The sequence below is a fragment of the Branchiostoma belcheri genome, unplaced genomic scaffold, assembly GCF_001625305.1.
Source record: "Branchiostoma belcheri isolate BF01 breed outbred unplaced genomic scaffold, Haploidv18h27 scaffold55, whole genome shotgun sequence".
NCBI classification, from domain to species: domain Eukaryota; kingdom Metazoa; phylum Chordata; class Leptocardii; order Amphioxiformes; family Branchiostomatidae; genus Branchiostoma; species Branchiostoma belcheri.
In genome coordinates this window covers 244,034-255,654 of record NW_017804187.1, presented here as the reverse complement: position 1 = coordinate 255,654, position 11,621 = coordinate 244,034, and the positions used below count along the sequence as shown (strand labels likewise).

Below are 11,621 nucleotides of genomic sequence, written 5' to 3'. Positions count from 1 at the left end.
TATGTGGCCTCTAGCAGGCTTCGGGAGGCGGCTTGAAAGAGTATAAATGGAGAGATAACAGGCCAGGGGAGTTGATCCGCTAGAAAAGAATGTAGGTTCCGGCGTTTGTACACATGGTCAGACGCGCAGGCGATAACGTGAGAATAGTGAAACCTATCCGGACAACCTGCTGACACCTTTTTGAACAGACAAAAGAAGTCATCTTTGTAAGACTGCAGAAATGTCACCAGTTTGTCCTTTCTGTCACTCAGAAGAAAAGTCTAGACTGACATTTCCGGATTCAGGACAGCTGATTTTTATTTTATTATTTTATTCAGAAAAATGGTAATAAATACAAAAGAATATGAACTATTGTGAACATATATTTGTGGACAATTTCAAATATAAAGAAGCGTTTTACTACTCTAAAGAGGAACTAAACTGCTGCTTCTGATGCTATATTAACACCGATACATGCATGTATGAATGAATGAATGAATGAATGAATGAAACTTTATTTCCGTGTCATGCGCTTTCCAGCCCGTGTGGGCTTATACGACACCGTTTCAATAAATTATACATAAACAAAATAGAATCAAAGGTAGATATGTACATAATGAACCAAGAGATCACTTAATAAATACAAGTACATAAGATAAATCAAATATAATAAGAGAAAGTTGGATCATATTTACTATATTGTAGGATCTCCTTTCAACGTCATCTGTCGTTTTTGCATTTATTTTTTTTTTCCTTTCTTAGTCGTGAACTGCATGGAAGTGTTCAGATTAAACCGGTCTGGTCAATTGGTGCATTTATATATACAAAATCCTGTAGATGTAATGAGACAACTTTGATTTTAATGTCCTTTCCTTATCTTATGTAGCTTGTTGTCCTTGTCTCCAGGCTTAGCCCTTTAAAAGTATATAGTATTGTAACGAGGCAACCCTGGCTGTCCTTTTTTGTACAGCTGAACCAACAAAATAAAGTAAAAAAAAATAAACTGGTCTTGACATAAAGTTTCAAAGAAACCCAAACCATCAGGTATAAGTAGGTTTGAGATTTAAAGATAAAACAAGCTGAAATATTTTTTGTTGCGTTTCTGGAATAAAATCAGACTGCAGCGCTGCTTAAACAGACTATAGTAAAGTTTAAAGTTAAAACTTTTGATCCAACACAAAGTAGTTCACCTAGAGCTTTCGACCAGTCACTCTGGTCTTCCTAAGTAGACTGACCCAGTGAGGCTTGTCACGCGGCTTCTTTGAAGTGTGACGTCAACACTGGGTTAAATCTGGTAGACGATATCGGCCCCCGTCGCATCACTGGGTCAGTCTACTAAGGAAGACCAGAGTGACTGGTCGAAATTTTAAGGTGAGAGAATCTTTTTGTGTGTTGGACCAAAAGTTTTAACTTAAATATGTAACTACCAACACAGATGAACTTTCATGAGTAAATCTATCGTCAAGTTTTGTGACATCAGTATGATGAAATTAAGTCATGTGATGATGATACTGCTATGAAAGTAGTTACCTCGACCTTGTTGAAAAGCGGTCATATGTATGTACCGAACAAGCTTCCAAATTTAAATAAAGGCTTACTACTGCTTACTACAACATATAGGGTTTGAATATATGGTATTTAACTATGTGTGAGTCTAAATCCTTTTTCTCTGCAGCAGAAAAGTCACAATGATCACATTCATAGAGTTTTTCTGTAGTGTGTTTCGCCATGTGTTCGTCTAAATGGCCTTTCTGTGCTGCAGAAAAGTCGCACTGGTCACATTTGTAGGGTTTCTCTCCAGTGTGTTTAGCCATAATGTGTTGGTCAAAGTCACTTTTCTGTGCAGCAGAATAGTTGCACTGGTCACAATTGTAGGGGTTTTCTCCTGTGTGGGTCATCATATGCAGCGAAAGAGTGCTCCTTTGAGCTGTCCTGTATCCACACTCCCAACACATGTAGGGTTTGTGAGTGTGTTTAGCCATGTGTCGGTCCAAATGGCCTTTCTGTGCAGCAGAAAAGTCACAATGGTCACATTTGTAGCGTTTTTGTCCAGTGTGTTTAGCCATGTGTTCATCTAAATTGCATTTCTGTGCAGCAGAAAAGTCGCACTGGTCACACTTGTAGGGTTTTTCTCCTGTATGGTGGTTTGTCAAATGCCGTGAAAGAGCGTTCCTTCGAGCTGTCCTGTATCCACACTCCCCGCACATGTAGAGTTTGTCTCCAGTGTGTTTAGCCAAGATGTGTTTCTTTAAATGGCCTTTCTGTGCAGCAGAAAAGTCGCACTGGTCACACTTGTAGGGTTTCTCACCAGTATGGGTTCTCATATGCCTGGTTAGAGTAGACTTGACAGCTGTCCTGTATCCACACTGCTCACACATGTAGGGTTTGTCTCCAGTGTGTTTACCATGTGTCCAGTTAAATGTAGTTTCTGTGTAGCAGAAAGTCGCACTGGTCACATTTGTAGGGTTTCACAACTGCGTGTGTCCTCATATGTACGGTTAGGTTAGCCCTGTAAGCCGTCCTATGTCCACACTTCGTACACATGTAGGGTCTTTCTCCAGTGTGTGTAGACATGTGTCTTTCTAAACTGCTTTTATGTGCGGTAGAAAAGTCACACTGGTCACATTTGTAGGGTTTTACCCCAGTGTGTGTATCCATGTGTTGGTTTAGATTGCTTTTCCATGCAGTAGCAAAATCGCACAGGTCACACTTGTAGGGTTTCTCACCAGAGTGTTTTGCCATGTGTTGGTCTAAATGGAATTTCCATTTAGTAGAATAGTCGCACTGGTCACATTTGTAGGGTTTTACCCCGATGTGTTTAACCATGTGTTGGTCTAAATGGCTTTTCCATGCAGTAGAATAGTCGCACTGGTCACATTTGTAGGGTTTGTCTTTTGGCAGTTTGTCCACAGGAATCTCACAGCTTCTCTCAGCCATTTCTAAAACAAAAAAAAATAAGGCATAAGTAAAACAGACTGAATGTCAAAGAAATGTTACCACAATATGCATATATATGCAGTTTCATTTTACGTTTCTAGAGCAGCAATACAGCAATTAAGATGTAAAAATTCTTGCAAGCGAAGTTCGTGACAAACCCATTGATTTTATTGGCTTTGCAACAGGGCAATACTATGAATTATTTGCCTACCTTCATATAATTTGCATGTATAAAAAATTGGGAAAATATATAAGTTGCTTTCATTATGGATCTACGTGGTCATGAAGGTTTAATAAATTTGATTTGATTTGATTTATTGAGATGCCCTTTAGCCCCATGAGGGGCTAATCTTCCAGGGCTCATTAACAGTACAACACATAAAATACAAGCACTGAATACATACAATCATTGCAATTACACATTAAAATAATTGAGGTTGAGGCCAGAGGTCATTTAACTAATTATGACTAAAATCAACAATAAAACTTGTGAGTTACTAAATTGCTTCGAATATATACAATATTGTCAGGGTAAGCCTTTAAGTTCCATAAAGCTGACGTGTCATTTTCCTGAACTGCCTCTCATCAGCTGCTAATACAGTAGTCTTAACTTCACTCGGTAATGCGTTCCACAACTTTACAGATCTGTAAACAAACATCCTCTTTCCACTATTGTTGTTAGGTTTGAGCAATGAGTAGTCGTGCACTGATTGCCTAGTGGAATACCTGTGAGACGTATGAACTGGTACCAGAGATTTATAGATCTCCTGTGGCTCACTTGTGGTTACAATCTTGAAAAACAACTTAAGAGTACTGACATCAAATCTATTTCTCACCGATAACCAACCAAGATCAGAGTGCATCTGTACAGAGTGCATAAATGACACAGAGTATGGTATGGCGAATAATCTACTCTTCAAATTCATTTCTTTACATTTTCGTCTTCTACGTTTGATTTTGGCATTCTACGAAAACTCCCTTGATCCCACCTTTACTAGTCTTACTACGGACTAACTTGCCAGGGGAGTTTGGCCGCCTTGGGGCTGGACTGGCGGCGCAATTCTTTTCCTCTCTTTTTTTGCCGAATGCTACGATCCGTATTCCCGTAGAAAGGCCTGGTGGAGGCTTAAAGACCTTGTACTTATATAAGCACCCAATAAATTCGGCTAAGATAAACGACCAGACCTCATTCTGTCCCTGACTACTGTAGCATGGGCAGAGGGCTTGTTTGTTTGTTTGTTTGTTTGTTTGTTCTTATTTATTTAACAAGGGGGATACATATCGCCCGTAGGGCGTTTTTCAATGAGCCCTGGGCCTGAGGAAGACCCCAAACAAAAACATCAAACTCAAACTAATACAAATAACAACAAAAGTAACTTATAAAGTTACAAAATTTGCTAAATAATACAAAAGCAAGGTAACTTAAGTAGCATACATTGCGCATGCTCGCCTTGGCTCGCAGTGACCAAGACTAGTAGCCTCTACCAGGCTTGGGGAGGCGGCTGGAAAGAGTAGAAATCGGCCAAATAGAGAGATAAGCATGCCGGGGGAGTTTGTCCGTTGACTAGAGAACATTTCGCCTCGTTTCTACTCTTTCCAGCCGCCTGTATAACTTATTAAGAACAACCAGTGAGCACAGATAACTAACAAACGTCTCACCTGTGTGTTTCTGAAGTTGTAGGTTTTACAAAACGCTGAATCGGCTTAGATTTTGGAGAGACGATCTTCCAGCAGTTGAACAAAATGGCGGACAAAAAAATAGGTGTGTTTGTTACGCGCGAAAGGCGGTTAGACCGGCTTTGTCCTTGGGCTGTCCCGATACAGATATGGGATAGCCTGCTGACCCGTGCCTTTATCTGTACCGGTATAACCGCTTTTTGGGCGTAACACTCCCGCTATTTTTGTCGATCCGCCATTTTGTTCAGCTGCAGAAAGATCGTTTCTCCAAAATCTAAGCCGATTCAGCGTTTTGTAAAACCTACAACTTCAGAAACACACAGGTGAGACGTTTGTTAGTTATCTGTGCTCACTGGTTGTTCTTAATAAGTTATACAGGCGGCTGGAAAGAGTAGAAACGCGGCGAAATGTTCTCTATCTGTGTTCACTGATAGAGTATTGTCAAGTATCATAATCTCCAAGCAGATCCCTCTCGGTGGCAAAAAGACAGTATCAAATTAGCCAGGCAGTATCCATTAGCCAGAGAAGGTCGGCAGCCACCAACGGTGGCTGGCGACCTTCTCCGGCTAATGAATACTGCCTGGCCAATTTGATACCGTCTTTTTCCCACCGAGAGGGATCTGCTTGGAGATTAGTACGATGAACAGAGTTCACGTAGCACCGTGTGACGTCATCTAACTTCGTACAGTAAGTGTGTTCAAGGACATGGTGTGTCCAGAAATTAGCCTCTACCAGGCTTGAGGGCGCGGCTGGAAAAAGTAGCAATTGGCCAAATAGAGAGATAACACGCCGAGGAAGTTTAGCCATCCAATTTGGCCAATTTCTACTATTTCCAGCCGCGCCCTCAAGCCTGGTAGAGGCTATCCAGAAATATGGGTTGTAATGATAAAATTGTGGTGTCAATTTGGTAGTATATGAGAAAACAGTATACATGTAGGCTAGAGCTCTGTCTCAATCTGTTTTAGTGATGCCTTATTTTTACTGTTAGAAATGGCTGAGAGAAGCTGTGAGATTCCTGTGGACAAACTGCGAACAGACAAACCCTACAAATGTGACCAGTGTGACTATTCTACTGCACAGAAAGGCCATTTAGCGGAACACATGGTTAAACACACTGGAGAAAAACCCTACATGTGTGACCAGTGCGACTTTTCTACCGCGCATAAATGCAGTTTAGACAGACACATGTTTAAACACACTGGAGACAAACCCTACATGTGTACGACGTGTGGACATAGGACAGCTTACAGGTCTGCTCTAACCACGCATATGAGGACCCATACAGGTGACAAACCATATAAGTGTGACCAGTGCGACTTTTCTACAACACAGAAACTACATTTAACTGGACACATGTTTAAACACATTGGAGTGAAACCTTACATGTGTGGGGAGTGTGGATACAGGACGGCCCTAAGGTCTTCTCTTCACGGCACATGAGGACCCACACTGGAGTGAAACCCTATAAGTGTGACCAGTGTGACTATTCTGCTGCATGGAAAGCCAGTTTAGACCGACACATGACTCAACACACTGGAGACAAACCCTACATGTGTGAGGAGTGTGGACACAGGACGGCCCAAAGACTTACTCTTTCACGGCACATGAGGACCCACACAGGTGAGAAACCCTACAAGTGTGACCAGTGTGACTATTCTACTGCATGGAAAACAAGTTTAAACAAACATATGGCTAAACACACTGGAGACAAACCCTACAAGTGCGGGGAATGTGGATACAAGACAGCTTACAAGTCTACTCTAACCAGGCACATAAGGATCCATACTGGTGGAAAACGCTACAAATGTGACCAGTGCGACTATTCTGCAACATACAGACGCCATTTAGCCGAACACATCTTGGATAAACACACTGGAGACAAACCCTACATGTGTGGGGAGTGTGGATTCAGAACAGCTTACAGGTCTGCTCTAGTCAATCATATGAGGACCCACACAGGCGTGAAACACTATAAATGTGACCAGTGTGACTATTCTGCTGCACAGAAAGGCCATTTAGACCAACACATTATGGCTAAACACACTGGAGTCAAACCCTACATGTGTGGGGAGTGTGGATTCAGGACAGCTTACAAGTCTGCTCTTTCCAGGCACATGAGAACCCATAAAGAAGAGAAGGCCTACAAATGTAACCAGTGCGACTTTTCTACAGCACACAAACAGAATTTAGACGAACACATGGCTAAACACACTAGAGAAAAACGCTATGAATGTGACCATTGTGACTATTCTGCTGTAGAGAAAAAGGATTTAGACTCACACATAGTTAAACACCATATATTCAAACCCTATATGCTGTAGTGAGTAGTAGTAAGCCTTTATTTAAACTCGGAAGCTTGCTCGGTACATAAATACATGTATGGCCGCTTTTCAACACGGTCGAGGGTGAGGATGTTTTATAAGATCATACATAATGCTGTCTCCGTCCCACACTCAACCAGGATTGTCCCGGTGGCTCGATGCTCCCGCCGCATCAATCACACTCAAACATTGCAGGCCATCGCGAGCAGAAACAACTTTTACAGGCTCTCGTTCTTCCCCCGCACCATCAGGGAATGGAACGAACTTGAGCCTGGTGCGGTGGAGGCGGGGTCTCTTGCCCAGTTCAAATCTGAACTGGCGAGGACCCTGCTGCATTGAGCCACCCCATCATGTCTTGTACATTAGTATATATGTAAATACTACTAACGCACTAATGCACTTGTCCCGTCTTTACCACACACAAAATCAGTTGTCTTATGTTCCCTTCTCAATTATCCTTGTTTTCCCTTTGTTTTTTATGTACCGGGTCACAATTGTTACTAACAATGCGTAACGGCTGCCAATAAACCTACACTGTAGGGCTGGGCAGTAACGGAGAAGAGGGCGGGGTCACGGATTACAAATCAAACCAAAAAAATATAATACAGAAATAAATACTAAATCAACAGTCCGTTATCAGTCCAAGTGCCTTACTTGTAAAGTTCCCAATGACTGGTGTATGATGGCTAGTACATGTGGTGGCAAGGAGTTTCACGCAGTCGCCCCCGAGTACCTCAGTGACCAGGCTATGGAGAATAAACTTTCTTTAATGCAAATCTGTCGTTTTTGTTTTCTTTGTGTCTTTCTAAAGGGTTGTGATAACCTACTCTACTCGGGTGGTATTTTCGTGCGCGCTCGCTAGTACGTAACGTTACACGGCGGCGATCTGATACACTGCATTATTTCTACTACCGGGACTTAAAACGAGACGCAAGATTCCTATTTTGGGGTATAAAATGTTGTCACAATCACGAACCTTTACAAAGTACCTTATTTGGTGGCGCTATGAGGGTGTGCCGTTATCCCTCTACATTTGCCCAGAAGGGAGTTAGTCGCGGACTAAAAAGCTCACTGCGGCTCTTACAGTGTAATCGGACAGTTACTGCTTTTTTGTTTGGGTAATTAAGTATGAACACTTTGTAACGCAAGAGAAAGGAGTAACTCGAAGGTTGACTCTTACCCCCGGGGATCGAACCCGCGCCGCCCGCTCACCCAGCGCACCAACCGATTCGGCCAAAAGGTCCAAGATCCATTGGGCTGATAGTTAGTGACGCCTATATACTCGCTGTGACAACTTTGACCTTTCCCCTACTGAAGTGCTGACCCGTGCCTTTATCTGTACCGGTATAACCGCTTTTTGGGCGTAACACTCCAGCTATTTTTGTCCGCCATTTTGTTCAGCTGCAGGAAGATCGTTTCTCCAAAATCTAAGCCGATTCAGCGTTTTGTAAAACCTACAACTTCAGAAACACACAGGTGAGACGTTTGTTAGTTATCTGTGGTCACTGATAGAGTATTGTCAAGTATCATAATCTCCAAGCAGATCCCTTTCGGTGGCAAAAAGACAGAATCAAATTGGCCAGGCAGTATCCATTAGCCAGAGAAGGTCGGCAGCCACCGACGTTGGTGGGGGTCAGTACAAAAACAAAAAACAAAAATGGCCATATATAAAAAGGTAACGATCATTCCCCACAACCTCTGCTTGGAGAGTACAGTATCAGGGTGAAAGGTACGAAGTTACGAAGTCGTACGAAGTTAGAAATGACTAGGCCTTACTTTGTACGGAGGGCGTACTCTCCAAGCAGAGGTTTGGGTTTGGGGTTATTTTTGGCGTGTTTCTAGGCTTTTGGGTTTCTCTTTTGCACTGGAATTTTTTCCGACCCAACCCAACAGCTCAACCCAAGAGAAAAATTCCAGTGCAAAAGAGAATCCCCCATAAAAAAATCCTAAAAACAGGCCAAGAATAACCCCAAACCTCTGCTTGGAGAGTACAAATGGCGGTGCTGGTAGACGATGTACAGAGTTCACGTAGCACCGTGTGACGTAATCCAACTTCGTACGAAGGCGGGGACCAGGGGACGGAGTACGAAGTTGTGCGAAGTTAGAAAAGACTGGGGCTAACTTCGTACAGTAAGTGTGTTCAAGGACAATGTGTGTCTAGAAATATGGGTTTTAATGATAAAATTGTGGTGTCAGTTTGGTAGTATATGAGAAAACAGTATACATGTAAACTGGAGCTCTGTCTCAGTCTGTTTTACTGATTTTTGTTTCTAGAAATGGCTGAGAGAAGCTCTGAGATTCCTGTGGACAAACTGCCAACAGACAAACCGCACAAATGTGACCAGTGCGACTTTTCCACTGCACGGCACGACCATTTAGACCTACACATGGTTATGCACAATAGAGACAAACGTTACAAATGTGACCACTGCGACTATTCTACTGCACGTAAAGGCCATTTCGCCCAACACATGGCTAAACACACAGGTGAAAAACCCTACAAATGTGACCAGTGCGACTTTTCTACTGCACGGAAATGCCATTTGGCCGAACACATCAAGGCTAGACACACTGGAGACAAACCCTACATGTGTGGGGAGTGTGGACACAGGACGGCTCACAAGTCTGCTCTAACTCGGCATATGAGGACCCATACTGGTGAGAAACCCTACAAATGTGACCAGTGTGACTATTCTGCTCCATGGATAGGTGAACTTAACCGACACAAGGCTAAACACACCGGAGAAAGACCCTACAAATGTGGCCAGTGTGACTTTGCTGCTGTACGAAAACGCCATTTAGCCGAACACATGGTTAAACACACTGGAGAAAAACGCTACAAGTGTGGGGAGTGCGGATACAGGACAGCGTACAGGTCTGCTCTCATCGCACACAATCAGAGAAGACACGCAGATGTGAAACCCTACAAATGTGACCATTGCGACTTTTCTACTGTAGTAAAGAGCCATCTAGCAGAACACATGTCTAAACACACCGGTGAGAAACCCTACAAGTGTGGGGAGTGTGGATTCAGGACGGCCTATAAGTCTAGCCTGTCCGTACACACAAAAACCCACACTGGTTTGAAACCGTACACGTGTGACCAGTGTGACTATTCTACTTACCGCAAACAGAATTTAGTCAAACACACGTCTACACACACTGGAGACAAACCCTACATGTGTGGGGAGTGTGGGTACAGGACGGCTTACTGGTCTGCTCTAGCCGTACATATGAGGACCCATGTTGTTGTGAAACCTTATAAATGTAACCAGTGCGACTATTCTGCTGCACAGAAAGGCCAATTAAACCAACACATGGCTAAACACACTAGAGACAAACCCTACATGTGTTGGGAGTGTGGATACAGGACAGCTCAAACGAACACTCTTTCACTGCATATGAGGACCCACACAGGAGAAAAACCCTACAAGTGTGACCAGTGCGACTATTCTGCTGCACAGAAAGGCAACTTAGACGAACACATGGCTAAACACACTGGAGAAAAACGCTATGACTGTGATCATTGTGACTTTTCTGCTGTAGAGAAAAAGGATTTAGACTCACACATAGTTAAACACCATATTTACAAACCCTATATGTTGTAGTAAGTAGTAGTAAGCCTTTATTTAAACTCTGAAGCTTGTTCGGTACATACATATTCAACAAGGTCGAGGTAACTACTTTCATGATATATTTTGGTCCAACACAAAAAGTTCTCTCACCTAGAGCTTTCGACCAGTCACTCTGGTCTTCGTCAGTAGACTGACCCAGTGTTGACGTCACACTTCAAAGAAGCCACGTGACAAGCTTCACTGGATCAGTGCTGGACCAAAAGTTTTAACTTTAAACATGTAACCACCAACACAGATGAACTTTCATGATAGTTTCATCACCTGACTTTATTTCATCATACTGATGTCACACAACTTGACTATAGATGTTACACTGTTTAAGCAGCGTTGCTGTCAGAAACACAACAAAAAATATTTCAGCTTGTTTTATCTTTAAATCGCAAACCTGGCGTTTTGGCTTCTTTAAAACTTTATGTCAAGACCAGTTTATTTTTATGTTATTTTATTTTATTGGTTGAGCTGTACAAAAAAAGACAGCCAGGGTTGCCCAACTAGTTACAAGACTATGCCTTGACTAAATGGCTAACCCTGGAGACAAGGACAACAATGTACATAAGATAAGGACATGACATTACCCACTTTACACACCTAAGTAATACAGACAAATTCACATTTTTAATGAACTTAGACAAACCCTCGATCCTTAAACTTGTATGTTCTTATCTTTTCAACATCACAGAGAAGCGAAGAGAAGTCGAAATTATGTAACAGACTGTAGTGCTAGTACTAGATTGATCTTGTTGTGTATATATTTGTGTATTCAAGTTAACCTTTGTACCTAACCCAGTGGGTATGTTTGTACAATAAAGGTCTTCATTCATTCATTCATTAAAATCAGCCATCAACTCATTACATCTACAGGAGGGCTTACACTAAGGAGCACTGTTAAAATACTATTAACATTGGGAGGTCAGGAGACTATTTTAAAGTACTAACCCTGAAGACAATAAGCTACATAAGATAAGGACAGGGCATTAACAGTCTCCAGATTAGCTAACACATGGTCTCACAGCGCCACCTATCGATATTAATCATAACTTCAACGCGCACTTAGTGTACAAGGCAGAAGTGT

The 11,621-nt window shown here is 42.3% G+C and overlaps 1 protein-coding gene and 1 pseudogene across 1 annotated transcript; both read left to right on the top strand.

Annotated features, from left to right (window-relative positions):
- Nucleotides 1-5,929: 5,929 nt before the first annotated feature.
- LOC109481371 (zinc finger protein 525-like) lies at nucleotides 5,930-6,930 on the top strand. The gene has a single exon (XM_019783925.1). It carries the CDS (start codon nucleotides 6,030-6,032, stop codon nucleotides 6,912-6,914), a length of 885 nt encoding a protein of 294 aa, XP_019639484.1. The 5' UTR covers nucleotides 5,930-6,029; the 3' UTR covers nucleotides 6,915-6,930.
- A 2,503-nt stretch (nucleotides 6,931-9,433) lies between these two features.
- On the top strand, nucleotides 9,434-10,210 carry LOC109481379 (annotated as a pseudogene).
- Nucleotides 10,211-11,621: the final 1,411 nt, after the last annotated feature.

What these genes read in the sequence shown, in the direction of transcription:
- LOC109481371 (XM_019783925.1), top strand. Translation starts at nt 6,030, where the DNA reads ATGAGGACCCACACTGGAGTGAAACCCTATAAGTGTGACCAGTGTGAC.